This window comes from Paramisgurnus dabryanus, chromosome 2 (genome assembly GCF_030506205.2).
Source record: "Paramisgurnus dabryanus chromosome 2, PD_genome_1.1, whole genome shotgun sequence".
Lineage (NCBI taxonomy): Eukaryota > Metazoa > Chordata > Actinopteri > Cypriniformes > Cobitidae > Paramisgurnus > Paramisgurnus dabryanus.
The window spans coordinates 41832266-41853871 of NC_133338.1; the positions used below are offsets into that span (position 1 = coordinate 41832266).

Here is a 21606-nt window from a genome sequence, read left to right on the forward strand (position 1 = left end):
AGAGAGAGAGATAATCATTTCAGTATTTTAAAATAAATAAATAAATCCTTAATATATATATATATATATATATATATATATATATATATATATATATATATATATATATATATATATATATATATATATATATATATTAGGGGTGTAACGGTACGTGTATTCGAACCGGACCGTTTCGGTTCAGGGCTTTCGGCACGGTGCACACGTGCACCGAATGGCCGAATGCATTTTGTGTGCGCCTGTGCGGAACATAATACGTGGGTTTCCGCACGAACATATTAAGTGGCGGAAGTCTCCGCGTTCAGCGCAAGTCTTCTGTCAAACATATAACATAGTTCGGCCCGCAGAAAGATTTTTATTTACTTAGTTGTATATCCGTTTGATTATTGATGTAAATGTTTACGTGTCGTATCTAAAAGCGCATGTTAAACGCGTGTCAACGCGCTGCTTTGTTCTTTCAAAATGCGTGAGAGGATGCGCGTCTTTCGTTGCTACGCATTCATGAGATGCGCTTTCTGTGACAGCGAGAATAAGGCATGCGTGATCAGATTTTTCATCTGCACCTCACGTCAATCATATCATTGTCACAATGCGATCAGCTGGTCGGGACAGAGAAGAGCTGTAACCCGGGCTTACTCAGCTGTTACTCAGCTGCGGAGGGGTTCGTAAGTAAAGTCACAGCTTACATTGACGACACAAGCAAAGATTAGGAGAAACGTGCAAAAGATCAAAGATGGCTATGTATGCAGCTCACTAATCTCAAAATGAGTGTATAATAAGTATATCATCATGTTGCTTGCTATGCAGTTACACATAGAGCAGTAATATTATTTTTATACAGAGATGGTTCAATACTGTGAGGTTAAACAATCCAAAATAAATCAAAACAGAAAATTTTTGGTGGCAAAAATGTAGGCTAATAGTTCATAAATGTATTCAGGAATTGAATTTGTTAGTTCAAGGTTTTAGTAGAAAAAGTTTAAGAGAAGGTTAAGAAAAGAGTTACCTACTGTTATAAAATAATGTAAAAAAGAACTTTGCAGTAGTCTTTTATTTATTATTTTTTCATTTTATATATATTTTATATGTTATATTTTAATAAAAAGTGTTTAAAAAAGTGTAAACAAATTGTAAAAAAAAAGTTTATAGTAATAAACAACCTGCAGTTTAATGTTTGCATTTCTCCCTTACTGTACCGAAAATGAACCGAACCGTGGCTTCAAAACCGGGGTTCGCACCGAACCGTGATTTTTGCGTACCGTTACACCCCTAATATATATATATATATATATATATATATATATATATAATACATATATATAATACATATACATATACACGCACGCACACATACATATACAATCACCTAAAGGATAATTAGGAACACCTGTTCAATTTCTCATTAATGCAATGGTGTGGGGGATGCTTTCATGGCACACTTTAGGCCCCTTAGTACCAATTGGGCATCGTTAAATGCCACGGCCTACCTGAGCATTGTTTCTGACCATGTCATCCCTTTATGACCACCATGTACCCATCCTCTGATGGCTACCTCCAGCATAATGCACCATGTCACCAAGCTTGAATCATTTCAAATTGGTTTCTTGAACATGACAATCCAATTTTTTGTCATTAAAACGGATAGATTGAATGGATATAGATTGAACTTACCAACTTGCTGCATAAGAGTACATGAGAAATGCTATCATGAAACTAATCCTAAAATCATCCTGATGCATTAACATCATCCTGCATAGCGATATCACGTGATCGGTTCACATTGTTATCCCTCTGCGTGATGGAGAAGAATCTGAGTGTTTCATAGGGGTAAGGATCGAGTTTGTTTGCTTTTTCTTTGGGCCACTGATGAGCGATGTGATATCAGTGTTAGAACAGTCATAAGATAGCGCTCTGATTAAACCCTGCTAATGAGCAGCTCAATAAAAATAAATCTTCCTGATGCAATAAACACCGCCTTGATTGCAAGCACCCGGGGGTGTGACAGCGTAATCCTTTTGTGCACAGCGTGTTAGATGCATCCAGTGCATGCTTGAGAATCAGCAGCAATCATACATCCATCTCATCTGATAAACTAGCGGTTTACGCGCAGCCCTCTATCTTTCTCACTTTTTTAAGTGCTGGGAGCATTGTGGTTTTGATTTGTTATCAGACTTATGCGAGCAGACAGTTCACTTCAGTTAACGCCACACATTGTCCCGTGAAAACGTGAGGAGGGGGAAGTGGGAGAGATATGCAGTTTAATGTGCGCTCTAACACAACTCAATTTAATTATGTGTTAGAGGAAGGGAAATCTCTTGGATTTACTCAGCAAGCTCCACAGCAGTCTGGCCCTTTTTTATGAGGAAGATAAATTTCTCATCTATTTGGCCCGTGTGCCTCAGTTCCTCAGATGAGGCTCAAGGTTGAAGGAAGAAGCACCTTTCCTCCGTTAGCGATTGGGAACATATGGTGCAGGGCGCAGCACAGGAAGGAAGTGTGGAAATTGCAGAGAATGAGAGTTTGGATTAATGCATCTGAACTGGGCATGGCCAGACAAATCCGGCGCAACTGCACTGCCCGGACCCCTTTACGGCCCCTCTGCTGGATGGAATGGAGGGGGAAGGGAAAGATAGGTACGGGAACATTTAAACCCCTGCCTTTTTTCAAAGGCACTGCATTATGGGCACTAGCACTCTTTATTGATAGGAATTCGAGGGGTGGAGTGAAGCGTGCTCAGCTGGGTAAATGAGGTAGACGAGTAGCAATAAAGAGTGCCTAACGCAGAACAGTACGAGTATGTAATGTTTTTCATTCATACGTATAAGAGTTCACAGAGGTCACGTTTAATATCTGGGATTCTTTGGATATAAAGGGATAACGCTGTCCTTAAATATCTGGTGGCTGGTGATAATATTTCTGTGGTCTTTTTTTGTTTGGCTAGATCTCGGATAACGTGAACTATCTGGGCTGAAGGGCATGCCAGAATAAGTGCTGGTTGTCGGCACTCTGCGTATGTGACTAGGAATATGCAAACTAATGCAAGCCACAAATGACTCAGTCCGGATCGGTAATTGACATTTTGGAACAAATGGGTAACTGGGTTATAATTTGCCTCCTAAAGAACCCTTCGCTGCTTTCAACCCACATAAATCTTATGCAGTAGCTAAACTCTATTCTAAAACATGCAGTTTGATCTTATTTGGAAAATGGTTAAACTTGTCAAAAACAAAATTTAAATGTGTGAATGTCATTTAAACCTTGAAAAATATTTGTCACCCTACCAGCAAAATCTAATTATGAGACTTGGAGCATCAAAGTTTGATTTCAAACAATTGATTTTAATCTTGAACATGACCTCACTTGGTCAATATTAAAGATATCAAAGTTATATTTTCCATAGTAGAAAACAGTAAATTACAAAGAATGACTAGCTGGGTTTTCACAAGCAGGGTCACACTTTCATTTTCATGAGATTAGCCCTACTTTACAATTTACATATTACATAGGATATCTTTAAGAGATGGCAACCCCTCATATTCAATGGGACATCTACCTCAATAGAGTGCCCCTTTTATTCAGGGGTGGGGCTATTTTGAGAGTCAAATTGTCTGTACTCGATGCGAATAGCTAGATTGTTGAAAATGCACATCTCAAAACAGCTTCTTGTTTGCATGTAGGAAAACAAGCCCTGCCGGCCTACATTTTCAGAAAAGCGTTTTTTATGAGTACTTTAAACTGGTGTGACCTGTTCTCATGTCTATCTTCTCACCATCTTTTAATCTCTGAGCTGTGAATGTGTTGGAGATATACTGAGGAGAGCTGTTGTGTGCGGAGGGGCTGTAGTGTTGTGATGTGTTTGTCATTCTTCAGTGTTCCCCGACTGTGACAGACTCGCTGCGGTTTGGAAGTCTGGATGCTGCTGTAATGAAGATGCTTTTCCAGCCATGACAAACTCTCCTGTCACTACCACTGTGCTTCGTATTGCCTCGATGCTAGCAGCATCATATTTTGTCCAGCGGCAGTAAATCCCCTAATGGAGGGGTGTAGGACATATGAGAGTGGTGACACTGGTGATGCCAGGATACTCAGATAGAGACATCAGCTCCTAATTTGGTAGCGCCTGTGGAGGCCGGGTGTGAAATGACAAATTGAAGTACAGAAACCTATAAAAATAGGTTGATATGATATTATCGTTTTGCTCAACTAAGTGCAGTTACCAGTAGCACTGGAGATAGCATGTGATAAGTTAATGGATAGAAAGTATACACAGGGCAAAGTTGAAATTTTTTGATTGTGTCGCCGAGTAAGGACACCTTGACATACAGATAATCTTCTATATAGTGCACTATATAGGGTGTCTGCCCTTTTGTAGTGTTGTCCAAATTTGACCAACTGACACAATTGTTTTAATATATAATAAACAAAATAGTAAATAAACATAAGAAGCAGTTGTTAACGAATAAACTAAATGTGACAATTGTCTGACACATTTAAGTTTTTTGTTTTATGATACAATCCATGAATTTAAGGTAGAGGCCGAAATATAGACGGTTTTATCGGACATAAGCGCGTTGTTGCGGTTACGCGTCTGGACAGAACTTAACTCCCGGTCTCTGTTTGTTTAAAGAGCCTCTATTTCATTGCTAAATGAAATTTATTATTTTGTGTATTTGGTATAATACAATGTGTTCGCATGGTTTATGATTAAAACGCACATTATTTTTCACACACCGCACATTTTTGTAGCTCCAGATTTCACTTTCTTCCTGAAACACACGGATTTGAAAAGTTCTGTGTCCTTGGGGCTGTTTACACTTGGTATTAAGATGTGTTTTCATCGATCGGATCACAAGTGGACGAGAGATACACATTACGTTTACACCTGGTATTTAAATCCGTCTCTTTTGTCCACTTTCGACCGCATCTGTCCTGAATACTGTGAGGGGGTGGTCTGTGAGACGGTGGGCAAGTCTCTCTTTTTTTTATTGCTTATTGTGATTGGTTTAGTTTTGACCTTGACAATGTGATTGGTCAAGATAATCCTTTTAAATACACGGAAGTGACATATGTATTTAATAGATGTTTTGATGCCTGAAGAAGATCGAAAGATTGAAACGTTGTAATAAATCTTTTCTATTTTTGCAAGTGGATAGTGTGCGGGACCTCTCCTTTTTTACAAGTCTCTCTGCTGTCATTCAAACCCGAGCGGGAGTAATTATGAGTTTATATGGACGCAAACTAATATTATGTCGGAGTCCACTGCTTGTTTAGCAAGTAAACATGCTGCACAGAGTTTTGTTCGTGTGTATGTAAGAGCTTTCTCTGAATTTTCAGCGCAATTGATGAAATAGGATCGCGCAACTTTCACACGCTTTCAAAACGAAACTACGGAGATCCTCAGCTTTAGTTTTATCAATGAAAGGCGCTGTTCACCATATGTTCACGCCAGAAGTCAAAAAAGACGTAAAACTTGTGTTTAATACCTCAGATTAGATAAATGGGCAGAGAGAAGGCTGTCGCGTGTGGCTGTTCGAACACATTCAATCACATATGCGTTCCGCAACTCCAAAGCGATCCGATCGAAAGTGGTTTCGACTACCTCTGGATGTGGTTGAAAATGGTCGAAAGTGGACGAGCTCAAAACGTTTTGAACACCGTTTACACCTGGCATTAACGTCGTCCACTTGTGATCCGATCGACGAAAACACATGTTAATGCCAATTGTAAACAGCCTCCTTGATTGGCCAGCTAATCTGTACATTGTGATTGGCTTGAACACTTCTGACATCAGCCGAAAATGTGATGCTCCTTACCATGTTTGAAAGATTCGGTCACAATGCAATGCTAACAGGATTGAACTTACAGACTGTGAGTCCAAGCGCGAGGAATTACAACAAAGTAAACCGTTGCCTACAATCCGTGTGTTTGATGTAGTCCAAGAAAAGTGATTTACAATGGAGACGATAACTCGGGTCATCGTGCACATACAGTGTCTGAAATCGCTTACTTATTTTTCTTCACTAACTCCCCATATTGTCAGCTATATAGGAAATGGTGAAGGAGTGTTAACAAGTGAGCAATTTTAGACACGGCTATTGTTTTCCTTTCATCAGGCACAATTTAAGTACAGTCACATGTTGACGGCAAACAAAGGAAGTGATTATTCACCCCACAATCGGGAATCATTAGAACAGAACAGATTTTACCAGGGTGGAAAACTTTCCATAATGTAAGAAGGTCCAGGCTTCACATTTTTCAAGTTTTACTTACCCCTAAAATTTCTCATAACTCTTGCATAGTATCCAAAGTTGTTGTAAAAATGTATTTCTGCAGGCACTAAATTGGTTGCATAGTGCACACTGTGTTACACATAAATCCCCTAATACTACATTCTTTATGTACATAGTTTTCTTTGCCCAGTTGTCTATCAGTACCAGCTTACCTACCTGAATTTCCATAATTTCTTATAAATACATGTTCCTAACATCCACACCTCTTCCGAAATAGAATTTTGCATATCATTGTTTAATAGATTTATCAGCTGTAGGGTTTTTGTTTTTCCTTGAATATTTTTAATGGCCCTCTTTCAGCTGTGTCGATCTTTGCTATTGTAGTTTTTCAGATGAGTAATTGTGTAAGTGTAGTACCGTTGTATCGTATCAGTCTCACTAATGAGAGCTGTGCTGACTTCTTTCCCAGAGCACATATCAGTCCTGGGATTTCATTTCCCCTCCTGATAAGGCCGATGAGGGAAACACTACCTTTCGTGCAGCATCGTTTATCCACTCCGTGCTTCCTCCCCGCAGCTCTGTATTGATCGCACCTCCGTCGATCTACCCCGGTGCAATGGCCGTCTGCCCTGAGAGCGGGATGTTTGGTTTCCGTGGCAATTTGGCAAGAAACAAATTCCACAGAAAGACACAGACCTCTTGCTTTGTGATGTCACGTCTGGCGCACTTGTTTTCGCAGCAGTGGCAGGCAACGGTCAATTGAAGTAATGAATGCGTCTCTTTTTCGGCCGCCGTCATTACGAGTCATAAGCGAGTCACTCGCTTCAGGAACAATTGCTACATTGCCCTTCCTACCACCCCCCCTCACTGTGCTTCTGTTGTTGGGGGGTGTGGACACCTGTTCAACAATTAAACTTCAGAAGAGAGCCAGACTGTGCCAAAAGAAATATGTGTGTCTTAGTCAAGGTTGCATTTGATGTAAAAAGTGTTTTTTTACATATGTTTTTCTTTTTTGAGTTTGATTCAGAATTTAACGACATTTATGCAAATTTAACATGGGCACAGTAACTAAACAAAGAATTATCACGTTACATTTAAAGGGCTCGTTATAGTTGTGCGTCGGTTTTCATTTATACTTTTGCGTCGTCGTCCGGGTCGACGTGCAAACACATGCGCAGACCGCTGGTAGGCAGTATCCACGCGTGGAACCACAGTAACAGCGCGACCGTCAAAGAAAAAGAAGCTTTGCAAGTTAACCCACAAACGAAGGAGAAACAGCAACTTGTTGTGTATGATTTGAGAAGACCAGCAATGATGGAAGTTAATAAACAGCGACTTTTGTTGCAGTTTGAGTTAAATCACTCCTCAACTTGGCCCATCTTTGTTTTCACTGTCGCAAACGGAAATACCTATGACGCTGTTTTTTTTACCTGACGGGAGGGGTTCTAGTGGACCAATCACAGCGCTTGCGGTCCACGTAGAACTGACGCGCTGTTAAAAATGTTGCTACGCCGTAGAGCTTACGCACGACTATAAATTGGGCTTAAGGGGGTGGAGGCTATACGTATTTAGTCATACTCTTTGTGCATGCTTAGGTCTACAATGCAAAACTCCTTATTTATTTCCATGTGACTGGCATTGAATGGATTTTAAAATAGTCACACTTATCTTTATAATTTCAGTTTACTGTAAATGCCAGTACTCGCCTTGTTGACTGTGTACCAATGTGCCTTTTGCAACAATGTTTACATGGCTAGTTTTGTTGTTTAGTTAATAATGCTGTGGTGTATTACGCCATTGTCTGATTGAAGGTATTTGTCATGCATTTTTTCCTCATGAAAGCCATCACACAGGACAAAGACACCCTTAAAATCCCTGGTAATTCCATTAAAGCAAATAAGAGGAAAAAGTCTTGATTAGTCTCAAAATGTCAAATTAAAACAATGTTACCAGACGTTGAAACAATGTTGGCAGACGTTTAAACACAAAAGACAAAGATTTGCTCACAAAGCAGAGCCCACGCCAAGTTAAATCCATATTAAAATCCTTCTCTGTACTGGAGCTGCATATAAATGAATGCACAGAATCCACAGCAGTTAGGTGGGGATGCATATGCGGGCATCATTTGCATTTATTTTGGGGCTCATTTTCATAATTAAGCCTCTGAAATAATTATAGGGATGAGCTATATGATACATGGATGGGTTGTAGCTGGTGATGGTGGGGAATGAGCAAATAAAATCATGCTCATGGCCTATCAAAGGCCTTGATTTCAGAATCTGATATACTTTGCATTTACATATTCTGGTTTCTAGCTGGTGAAGATTGAAGTTTGATTGGTATCCTGTCCCGATTAAAAGATTCATAAGCATTTGTGGACAGTTGGCCTGGACAATGCAAAGGAAATTGTGTTGCATGTTCAGCGATATACAAGAGAGCTGGGAATTGTGAAGAAATGAACGATATGCTTGTGTAAGCTGCCGTGAACGGGGTCGTCGGCTCTGCAGCGGTAATGTTTCACACCCGCCAAATAGAAAGATGCTGTATGTTTTATAAACCTCTCACACTCAAATCGTAGGGCAGGCTACTGGTATAAAAGTGATGAATGGCCGTTAAGAGAAGCAGGTAAAGCTTAGCGCTGCTGCCCTGGCCCAAGTATAAGAGGCGTTGTAAATTAGGCGTTTGGGAAATGGCAAGTTTTTTCAATCACTGACCTTGACGTGGAACATCTCATGACATCGATCCTCAGTGATTTGGCAGATGGTTAAATTGAGCAGCTGACTCATAACAAACTAAACCACAAAAAGGAGGAGGGTGTTTCTGTCTCTCTTTCACTTTCACTCACGCACACATGCGCACACACACACACACACGCAATGTCATCTTAATGAAAACTGTCAAATAAGAAAAGAAAGATTATTTGTTTGTTTGATATTTATATAACTCGTGCTTATTTGATAATTTTTGCAATAAAATTGATGGATAGTGTCGTTAAGATTCCTGACAAAATTCCTGACTGGTCCTGGTCCTGGAAGAAGAACTTCCCTATGAAGTCATTTCCTCTGTTGCAAATACTAAACACATGTCTCCCCTTTTACACATTCCAGCTCAGAGACTGAATGAATTACACCTCCCAGTCCCATATCAGCCTCATGTAATATTTGATTTTTTTTTTCATTTATTTATTTGTTTTATGCATGAGCTGAGATTATAAGCCTCATTGTATGCAAGAAATATGACTGCGTTATCAAATATTGTGTCGTTGAGTCAGTAATATTTTCCCTTATATTACCAAACATTATCCAGAGACATGCTATTCTTGTGAATTACGACCCTAATGTTTTATGGGTCGTGTTAAGGAGAGAACAAGCTCAGCTGAGTTTCAGTAGGTCCCTTTACTGACTGACCTGCAGTGCCACACACACAGATTTGGTCTGTGGACTGTCTCTGGTAGTAGATCAGACCACACACACACACACACACACACACACACACACACACACACGCACACACAGAGATTACGTGTTAGATATTGTGTTAGGAAAAAAAGAGGGAACTTGCATACTCTCTCTCACTCTCTATCTGCTGGGTTCGTCCCTTTTTGACCCAGTGTTGGGTTGAAAATAACTTTTTTGTTTGTGTACCTTGGAGTACAAAAGATAATTTAAAGCTTTGCATGTTGTAACACACATTTATTTGACATGCTTTTTAAAAAATAACTGTTAAAGGCTATGTACAAAGATCGCTATAATTCTCAAAGATTGTTTACTTGCATTTGATACACGTTGAATGTTCTAATAGTCTGGAATCAGATAAGAACAAATTGTAGAAATGACAAACATGGATTATCAATAGCGTGGAGAGATATTGATGTTTTCTTCCCCTGCAATTTTGTGGCTCATACATGAGACTGAGGAAGGGAATGTTGTTACCTGCAAAACAATATTAGCTCAAGCAGCCCGAAGAAGCCAGCAGTCATATATCTTTACTCAACAGCTCCAGCGAAATGTAATTTTCAAAGCCAGATATTGTATTTGTTCATCACGTACCAGATGTTGAATCGAGTCAATTGCGTCAACTTTACGTTTTTATTTATTTATATATTTCTGTGTTTTCAGTGGCTGTCTTTTGGAACTGAGAGGCATCATAAAATATGAGGTTTATCAAAGTTTCGGCGCTCAGCTGTTTTGACGAGCCGTGGCAATACATCACTGACAACTCCGAGCGCCCTGGTAACACCGGCTCGGGTGCGAGCGTGCCGGCTCAGGAAAGGGAGCGATGCGTTTTTGAAAGTGATTTATGCGAAGCAAAATAAATGACGCTCCGTGGCTGAGCTACTTGCTTGTAAAGTGCAGCTTTTGAATGGAGGTGTAAGGGATTAACGGCTTCACTGCTTTCTGTCATAACTTGTGCCAGGAAAGCCGTGGTGGACATGACCGCTTACAGTACCATGAGCTCAACATTTCCACTCCTTGCATACACTTGAACGACTTCTGAGACTTATTCAATGCAATTTGATGAACAAACATTTTCATTGTCTCCGTCTGTTAACGTGTTGAGTTTGTGTTGGATGGAGCATGTTTTTGATGGAGTTGTGAATCTGTTTTTTTGGACAGGTATGGATGAGAGGACAAGCCAGGCGTCGTGGGCCTCAGGTGGCCAGTCCAGCCCATCCTATGAGTCCTCCAGGGTAAGACAGGTTTCCTCTCTGCAATCACAAAATACACACTACTAATGTGTTGACACTGGTATGTTCCTTTGGGCCAATACATTCTGTCCTGAACATTAGGATCTTGTTTTACACTGTGCTAAAATAATATTGGTTTAGAATAACATATCTTCTTCCAAATAGTTTGTTTTACTATTAATACTGTTAAATATGTAAGGAATAATTGACAATGGACCATTGAATTATTCGAAAAATAATGCGCAACCAAGGTGGTAATGCCATTACACCGCTGGTGTGCATTATTTTAAATTATTCCATGGGGCTGTTGAATGGTTTATTCTGATTGGTTGAGAAATGTAATGTTCCACTCCACAGATATGCATTATTTTTTGATAAATGCACACCTGACCTGTCAGTTGTTTTAAAATAACCACCAAAGTGTTATGTTTTTACTCTTTTACTCTTAAGTTTTTTCTCTTATAGTTTTTACTCCTAATTTTATATTATTTTATATGCTAATTTACTTTTTTGCATTAAATTACAAAAAAAATTTTAGCAGTGTATTGAAGTAAACATAAACAAACATGTTTGTCCTAGTATGCTTCCGTTTGTTAACAGAGCGAGATGAAAATACAACCATGTTTTTTCAGGCTTGGCAGTGCAAGGCTGAACTCACTACTGATGCGTTTCAGACGTACCATAACCTTGGATAGATTTTCATGCATGCAAATGAAATCCACCTCATCAAAATAGGTCGAAAAATCAGGCATGGTTGAGATTTTTATTTATACGCCCTGTCCCGGTATGGAGTGTCAAGATCTCTCGCTTCCTATTTGTTTGTTTGTCTTTTCCGCTGTGGTGTGTTCAGCGCGCCCTGTATGAATTTCATTTCGTGTCAATCTTCTGTCACTTCCTATCAGAAATCAGTCAAATGTCAGAGGCTCTAACACCGCATTGTCTTGTTTATTTCCAATGCCCTTCCCCACCGCACTTCTACAGGCGACGGCATCCCTGCCGGTCTGATTTGAATTATAAGATGGAGACGCGCGAGATATCTTTGCTCTAGGTGTGTGGAAATTAGCGGTTGTGACATCGGATGGGCATCAGGAGACAGCTGTTAGCACCGCCATATATTCTGTAGACACACGGATATATGCACAGAGAAGTCAAGAGCTCTGTTTACACCTGGTATTAAGATATGTTTCGGATCACAAGTGGAAGAGACTAAATATGCAGATGTAAATGGGGTCTAAGCCGTATTGAGCTTGTCCACTTTCAGGCCACATTCTCACATATTATAAGTTTGCATCAACTTTTGCCCATCTTTTCTCCCACTCCCACTCCATCCTCTAAAAATCAGGACATAAGTGGTCGAAAGTTGAAAAAAGAGATGGATTATATCATATGCACCGATTTCTTTTTCCACCAGTGGGTGTTTGGTACAATGTTACACAACGCTTAGGTTGCCAGTGCTTTGGAAAAAAGGAAGAAAGCGGCGCGGTCATGTTTTTGGTTTTCGACATGAAATGTAAAGCATCCCTCATTCAGCTTATTAATCGAAGCATTGAAGATATTACTCGCAAGACCCGCATATCTGGCATTTCTTTAGTCATTTTGTTGGGAGCACCCACGGGATTGGCGCCTATGCATTAATACACCAGGTGTGAACTGGAATGTCTTTCTTATCAATTTGTGATCTGTTGACCAAAACACATCTTTATACCAGGTTTAAACAGGACCAAAGTGCCATACTTTAGTGGAATACTGTGTGCGCTCTGGTACTTGGGTTGCAGCATTAGCAGCAGAATGTGGGCATTTGTATTCTGCGATATGCCCCATTTTGTGATCGTCCTATTGACAGCCTGTGAGATTGCCGATACACAATAGTATCGGGGGCGTGGCAATAGTTTACTCATTTATTTATTTGTTAATTTTTTACATATTTATGACAAGTCACTTGATTGGTGGACAAAGAAAGCAAGGAAAACACTGTCATGAGCGCAACCTTCTTAAAACTGGTGCCATTAATCCATCCGCGTCATTAAGTCCAGGTGCTCTAAAATTTCCTGCGTGCCAGGGACTGGGAACAACAAACTCACTGGTTTTAACTAGTGATGCACCAATGTATCGGCCGCCGATATTTATCGGCCGATTTTTTATAAATTTGAAACCATCGGCATATCGGCAACAGCACGAGAAAGGCCGATACCGATTGTTTATTAATTAAACGCATAAAGGCAATGAGTTGCATGTTGCATAATCCAGCATTTTTAACAATAATTTTCAAAATAATTAAATACTTCCCAAAACAAAATAAGTTGTATAAATTATAGTTTGTCAGACATGCGATTAGGGAAAAAATAATAAATCACGTAGTTAATCATGCGACCATTCACGTGATGCGGGAAAATGTCTGGTCTGGGCTTTCTTTAAAATCTCGGATAAAGACCAAAAAAATCGCCATTTGCAACGAGTGTTCTGCAGAAATATCAAGAGGAGGTAGTATTGTATACAAGTGTTTAATATTGGCATCGGTATTGGCCAGAAGTTAAAATCGGTATCGGCCCAAAAAATCCTATCGGTGCATCCCTAGTTTTAACCCTCTGCACGTCTAACAATCTCTCCAGGAAATGTTAGAGGCGCGTTTCAATTTCAGGTGCTAGAAGGAGTCCATGCTACACACATTTAGGTCTGAGCTGGAGTCCAAGATGCGCGCATTGAGTCCATGTGCGTGCGAGAAGGAATCCGCGCACATTACAAGCTCTCTCATGCAAAGTAAAGCATGCAATGCGCACGTTAAAGTCGCAATGAAATTGAAATGAAAAACTATATATATTTTTTTTAATATTGTGGTATTATTAACAAATGACTTATCTGTGAGCTTCATTATTTTTTAAAAATTCGTGTGTGCTCATAATCTTTAATCAAAAATGCAAATCTCCTCCCCTCCTCAAAACGATCTCTCTTCACTTCCGGTCAAAAGTATGGCAGGTGGGCGGGGTCCGGGAGAAGATCGCAGCGATCAGCAATTAGCAACACGACCCAACTTCAAACGATCCAATCAGATCTCGATGGACAAATTCAAATCCAGCCCTGCCTTATTTCATCTCAAAAGCCGTTTCATTCGGATATACGTCACCACGGGGAAAATAAGGCAATCGCTACTTCCGTTTCATGGCGACTTTAATGTGAAACTATATAACTATAATCATAACTATCACCAACTATCGTCATAAGAGCCTGCTATTAGCGATATATAGCAATACTATCGTCTATCGGCACAACCCTAGTGGGCATGTCTAGTGACTTCATAAAGTTGACCCTTTATGCAAATGGCCTTTATGTTGCAATTTATATATACGAATACCCATGAGGAATGTTAATTTAGCAGCCACTTTAGCTGATTTCTTGTTAATAATTTAATCATAAGCAATGTCTTTTATTTAATCTTTGGCAGCAACAAAGCGAAGAGGCTGAAATTGCTTGAGGTTAGAGGTTATTAGAAGAATCTTCCAGAATGTTTTGTGGTTTCCCCATAAAGAGCCACAAGAGCTTTAGCAGTGCTTAAAACTGTAAAGTGCCTGCTTAAGATTTAATCGGCCTCCTTATCCGTCACGTTATTTGTTTAACAGGCTTGCTGTACTTAGATCTTCTATTAGATAACTAAAGAGAGGGTATGAATATTCTGTGTTTTGTGTTACCTACAAAGCACATGGAATTCTGTCAACTAATGTTTTCCTTGTCTTCTCACACAAAAACCATTTTAACCAAGGCTTCTTTTCCTAAAAGAGTCTCTCTCTTTCTCTCTCTCCCTCCCTCTCTTTTCTGCTCGCGTGTGATTAGTGGACTGTGAACAGACTAGAGCCCCGACTAGCTGACCTTGGCCCATAGCCAGGCATCACATCCTGGGCAGCCGTGGCTTCAGGCCTCCCATCTGACAGCCAAGCCCGCATACACCACCTCTTCCGCACACCCCGCTGTCCCACAATGCCTCGCTCCTGTCCATCAAGCCACTATCACCCATCCCCAAAGCCTTAAAACCGAAACCGTTCGTTCACCTGAGATGTGAGGGAGCATCTAAGACATGACTTCCCGAACAGGGTCGTCTTTTAAAGAGATGGCTTGCATGCTTAAGCAGTGCTTAAGCAGCGACTCTCATTCGCCACTGACAGTGAGAACATTCACAACAAGCCGTGCATTCAGAGATCACGAGACAGCTGTGATTGATGATCTAATGGTCTCGGTGGAGCAGAGGTTCTCAAAGATCTCCTTTACCATTATTATGACTCCTCTTCTCAGCCACTTGCCTTTCTATCCGCTGTCCTTTTCCAACACTCTGGCAGCTGCCATTGGAATGTTTCGAAAGGCCAGGAAGCGAAATATGGATGAGCTGATATGTAACATCTTGAGGTTAATTGTATTTGTGCGCATGTGTGTGCTGTGTGAGCCATGTTGAAGTCGAGAGCTTACTTAATCATTCTTATCAAATTGCAGGGGAGGGACAGTGCAGTTCGGGGGCTTGTCTGACTCCCATCCCCTCCCACTGTCGTCTCTTCAGGGGAGAAGCTATTAGTCAGGAAGTTCATAGCGTTATTAACACAAACAACAGGGTCACAATAGGGAACCTCTCTGCATCGATTCTGCTTGGCACAACACTCCACTGAATTTGAAATTACTCAATCACTCCCCATTTGGAATAAAAAATATGCTTAAAAACATAAAATCGAGCGTAGTAATGTGCCTATGTGCCTTTTTTAAAATGTATCTTTTTGAATGAAAAGGAAAAGCCTTTCGTAAAAGAAGCCAGCAGCTGCAGGCCCCTCAGGAGAGAGTTAATATGGTTTGGGGGACACATTTGACTGTAGCGCCAGGCGGATTTTAAGCGGCTCCAGGATTAACACAGTCACAGAGTATATTTTATTGAGGGGGACTGTGAGTTTAAAGGCCCATACTGTGACCGATATTTAGACCTAAGCCCCCCAAAGCTGATAACGGTCATGAAAGGGCAGACCTCAGCTGCCGAGTAGAGAACTTGCCTTATTTATTCTGCTCTTTTTAGTATAGGGAGGCTTTTGGCATAAAGACGTGATCTTTGTCAAGCTTCAGCAAACACGTTACTTAATCAGTTTTATTTCAGTTTCGTTGTGTCCATGCACATAAACTTATGCACGTTTCAAAAATACACAACATGGACTTTACAACACAGATGATATATAACATCACTGAAGGACAACAAAAACTAGAATTGCCACACAAAACCAATATGTTGCCTAGCAACTGCTTTCACACCTGAGTTAGAAATTTCTAGCACCATCTGTAAAGATTGTGTTTTAGTTGTGAAACTGATCTTTACAAAACACTGAATTTGACTTCCTATCATTAGTATATGTTCAGAAACCTGTTTAGGAGTTCGCTTTTAATGCTCTATAAATAAATGGATGTCCAAATTATTATCAGATTTGCTGTATTGTGTATCAGTGTGTTAACACTAAAAGTCATTGAATGAATAGAAAGAAACGATTTTAATGTGATGCATAATGAAAATCTCTTTTTGTGCCCCATTAACTTTATTAAAATGACACACAATCGCTTTCGTAACACAGGCGACATCTCTTCCGGGCACTGTTTGCCCTTTTTATAAAATTCATCAAAGACTTTTAAGAAAGTGCTTTTTAATGAGGAGAGTGGAGAAATATCGATTCGGGGGATAGTTGACCAATCATGCGCCCCGCTTTCCCCCCAGTAATTAGAGGAGTGTCATAGCACTCAATTAGCAGGTCCAGCTAATAATGTGTTTAATGCTGTGATCTCTTTCCCCCAGGGCTTTGAAGACAGCACTCATTATCCTGATCATTTGAGTGACAGTCGATTAGTGTCCCATGAAGGATTGTCCCCAGCACCTTTCATGAGCTCCAGCATAATGGGTGAGTATCCAAGGTGATTCTGACCCCGTCCCACTTTCACTTATGTCTTTCTGTCATCTATTCATTTAGCAATATATGGACACAAAGATCAGGCACTTCTATCTGAAGACCAATGATGGGTGAGGGTTACTGTCTGGTGTATGGGGGTCCATATCTGTAAGGCATTTAACTTTTTTTTTTAATGGTAAAAATGCTCAAATGCAAATGCAAAAACCTCTAAATGCGTTGGAAATGTTTTATTGTAAATAAGCATTTTTTATCAGGCTTTTATATTCAGGTTCAGTAATTTAACTTTAATGGCAATGAAAAGATTATAGGTGTCACTTTAGTAATTTCTACCGTCTTTTGCTGCAAAACCCTCTTGCAAAAATCTATACTTATAAAAAAGTCTCCGTCACTCTTCACTGTCCTTTTTGAATTAAGGTAAAAGGCTTAAAATCAATGTTCAATATTGTAATATATTCGGTAAACCTCCTTTTATCGGGCAAAAACCTTTAGCGCCTTGACGTACACGCACCAATGTTCATCCAGTTCTTCTTCCTGGCACTTAAAGGACTTTGCTGAAAAAACAACGGCCTGGTGCCAGGGTTAAGCAGATTTGAAGCAAAAGTATTTGATGAATGTATAATATGTGCCGAGAGCATTCGGTCAATATAATGATCAAATTTTTTATCTCAAAGGTGCCGTTTAACTCTTCAAATATTTGAATTTCTTAGTTTTGGTCTTGGTACATCCACCTTTAGTTTAATGACAACAAATGCTTTTACAAGTTTATGCAAACCTGTTGTTATCTCAACACGATTTGTAAATGTAAGTGCATCTTGTGGGCCTTAATGGTCATTGTCACAAATTTGCTTACATTTTATTAATGACCTAAAAATAGTAAAGAACGTGAAACATTTCTCCTTCAGTTCACTTCTTAAGGTTATCTTTTTTAGTTTTTTTTTTTTTTAATCCAGAACAGTTTATTTTCAAATCCATCTAGCACTTTTCAAAATATATACAACATAGAAGCATTGTTATCACTGAAGTACAAAAAAAACTAGAATTGCCACACAAAACTATATGCTGCTGTGCATTTATGTTGTTATACTTAAATCCAAGTGGTTCATTTTTTTAGGTCAAAATTTAAGTCTCACATTTTTGGACCCCACTGTATACATACAGTCAATCACAGCACAGTATGATCCCGAAATATATGTATGTTATATATTTAAACTTTATAATATACATCTATAAACTGTATATGTAATATTATATATACATTTTCCCCACATTTGGTCACACATTCGGGATCTTCAAGTGGTGTGACTGACTTCAAGATCTGACCCTCCCCCAGGGTGGAAGTCACGCCATCAGTACAGTTTTCCATCACAAAAGACTGTCTTCCAGCTATCAGAAAAGCCACCGACTATACTTCCAGTGGCACATTGCATTTTTAAAGAGGAGACTAGAAGGGAAAGGGATGGGGAGAGTGAAAGAGAGAGAAAGTGAAAGAGAGAGAAGGAGGGGTGATGGGTTGGTGATGATGGTAGTAGTGAAACAAACAGATGGGCCAAAGATCATTTTACACACACAAACCCCCTCAGCCACGAGGTCTCTCAAACCATTCTCTTCTTTCCGAGGAGGTGTGTGAAACTCTGCTGAACCCGCCTCACTTCCTCTTTTGCTTCCAAAAATATTTTAAATAACTTTCCATCTGTATCAGTATGTGCTTATTTGGGACCTCTTTTTACTGCTTCTTTGCTGACTCCACAGACAGAAAACGTAATACACATTATTCAGCATCAAGATGATGTTCTGTGCAGAAAGTTGCAGACGCTTATTTAGTTTGTGTAATACTGGAATATTTTATTGTGGATTGTGGATAAATTTGTCATTGCAAAGTGAAAGTTCTTGTTTTTTGTAAAATACAGTTTAGCAGATATTTTCGGTAACAGTGTTATAAAGATGGTTACATTTACTCAGAAATGCATTCATTTTTGAACGCTGATGATGTGTAGTATCATCTTGTTAGATATTTATCAGACAAAATAGGTTGATTTTGAGTCACAATAGGGTATTTTTTTCTTGCATGTGATTGATGAATGATGGTAGATCTAAGGCCTTTCTCTCTCTGTATCTATTGTGATGTGCATGCACATGACAGCTTTATGGACCGCTGAACCCCGACTCTTTGTAGCATCACCCTGGAGACCGGTTGCTGTGTAGGGTGGCACATTTACGGATGGGTGCTATTGCACGAAGCCCACCAAAACTAAATGTTATCTCTGTAGCAGTTGATCTGTGTTTGTGTGTGTGTGTGTGTGTGGTTTGGGTAGGCAGGATGTTTGGTTTTCCTCTGTCCTGTTGATGCAGCACTAATTATCCCTATAAGTAGCAAAATATGGAAATGATCTGGAACAATGATGTGTCAGGGAATTAGACAATCTGATTGCATGGCTAAATTGCCTGTGCTATCTTCCCAGTATTGGACGAGAGGACCGAGTCTTATCAAATTGAATTTCGGCAGTAATATCTGGGATTTACATGGAATTACCCATTCCGGAGCAAACTCATTAAATCATCTCTGAAAGGTTATTACTCACCAATGAAAAAGGCCGAGTTTGAACGTGGATGTAATACAATTAAGCATTACCATTACACGAATGGCATTTCCGAGGGAACCCTGGCTCATGAGCTACTCGTGGGTTTATGTGACCCATTTTTTGTGTGTGTGTGTGCCGTTTATAAACAGAGCCATGGTAATCTAAGTGGATTATCTCAAGACAAATCCCGGTGGTCTGCCGTTTCTTGAGGAAAAAAGTAATCGTAGGCTGCCGCTTGCTTGTTTACCCTGTCAAACTGGTTGTGGTGGCTAAAACCTCCCTTTTAATGCTTTTTTATAATAGATGCTGTAAAATGTAATTTAATTTAAATTATTTAGTCTTAGGTCTGTTAATAAGCCAAGCAGATCCACACACAAGCTGTATTGCATTTCTGTTTCCCTACAGCTGTTTGTCTGACGTAAATGAACGAAATATTTCATTTTATTTGTTTTAAAAAGCATTATCCCATTAAACGGGTTCATTTGAACGCTTCATTCAGTAGTCCTCCTAAATATGCCTTTGGGGGCTGCATGCGTTGACCTGGATTCATCCTCTCTTTAAGTGAAGTATGACATGTTGAGAGCAGCTTGGGGTTACCTGGGGTCAGCTATTGTGTATGATAATGAACTTGTTACAGTTTATAGTGTTAGGCAGATGGCTGGTAATGACTGTTTATTTGACATAACACTTTAATTAGAGTAACCGCTGCTTGTTCTGAATAATGGAGATACATTTTAAAGGTCACACTCTTATTCAGCTGTATTTGTAATGGATTTATAGCTTATGTATAACTGATTATTGCACAACATATTTGATGTTGTTATTAAAAAAGGGCAATGTAATGCATATCTGTAGCCTCTACTGTGCTTTTTTTTAGGTTTGTACCTGAACTTAACAGATAGATATTTCCCTTTGTTGCATCATTTCGCTATATAGTGCATTTACACCCTAGGGGATGGGTGTGAATGTGTGTATTTGTCCATGCTTTTGGCTATGTGTGTGTGTGTTTGTGTGTGCCTGTGTGCAAGGATTTATGCATGAACAAAGCCCTAGAGGGTACTATGGGTCTGTATCAGTGTTGGTCCAGAGGTCAGAGGTTAGTCAGTGTGCGGCACACGTGCCTGTTCCAATCTTCTTATCCAGCATCCTTTTCGCCTTCCTGCCTGCACGTGGTGCCATACACAATGTTTACAGTGTAACCACTGATGATGACATCAAATAACGCATAATTATATAATATAAATTCAGTTTTTCAAAACAAACAATTTATTTTCGATTTCCTCAACTCTTAACAGATTTTATGCATTATTTGTATAAATCACTTAACCCTTTAATGCATATTAAATAACTTTGACATTGATCAGCCACCCGTGGCATGCAGCCCATGTAATTTTAAAGCATGTGTTCGTGTGTGTGTGTGTGTGTGTGTGTGTGTATGCGAACCCTCATGTGTGTGTAGCGTGTTGCATAATGATGACTCCATGTCGAAGTTTTAAGCAATATTTAATAAGGCTTAATGCAGCTTTAGATTAAGAGAAATCTGCAGGCACGTAGAGAATACTGCTTCTTCAGCGCAGCCAGTATTTACTGGTCAAACAGATTACTATCACAAAAGACAAATTAGTTTAGTACTTTGTTGACATTCCAAACTCCATGGGTAACAGTTGGCACAGAGAAAGCTGGCTTGGCTTAAGACCCGATGAAATGGTCTACAACTAGACGGGGTACATGAGTTTTAAATTAAATGCTCGAGGGGAAAGCTGCAATCAGTTTGTGTGTTTTATTGTAAACTTCCTGAAATCTAAGGTGAAGCGTGTTCTTCGGTTCAGAGAGGGCTTGTGTACGTAAATGGTAATATAGCACATACATCTTCAGGAAACTATGAGGAGTCTAAGGAGTCACGCTCTTTTCTGAAACCTTGCCTTTAAATAGTTATCAGCACACCCACACAGAACCTGTAGCCGCCGATTTCTGCAGAATTGAAACCTGTCATTCACAGAGTTTTATTTCAAGTATGTTTTAAGAAATGGGTGGTTATTTCTGGAATATTCTCAATAGACTCGCAATAATTTTGCTGAAGGTATAAATTACGCAAAATTATAAACCAAGGCCTGGTTTCACAGACAAGGCTTAGCTAAAAGTCTTAGTTAAATTAAGATTTTAAGCATTTTTAATAATGCCTTAGAAAAATGTGT

General features: G+C 39.6%; 1 protein-coding gene across 4 annotated transcripts in view; it reads left to right on the top strand.

Annotated features, from left to right (window-relative positions):
- The window catches only part of tcf12 (transcription factor 12), a 102839-nt gene that overhangs the window by 13983 nt on the left and 67250 nt on the right, over nucleotides 1-21606 (top strand). For all 4 annotated transcript variants that reach the window (XM_065289128.2, XM_065289129.2, XM_065289131.2 and 1 more), the window contains exons 4-5: nucleotides 10847-10920; nucleotides 16721-16823. In XM_065289128.2, the coding sequence (XP_065145200.1) occupies nucleotides 10847-10920; nucleotides 16721-16823 (177 nt within the window). The remainder of the gene's footprint in view (nucleotides 1-10846; nucleotides 10921-16720; nucleotides 16824-21606) is intronic.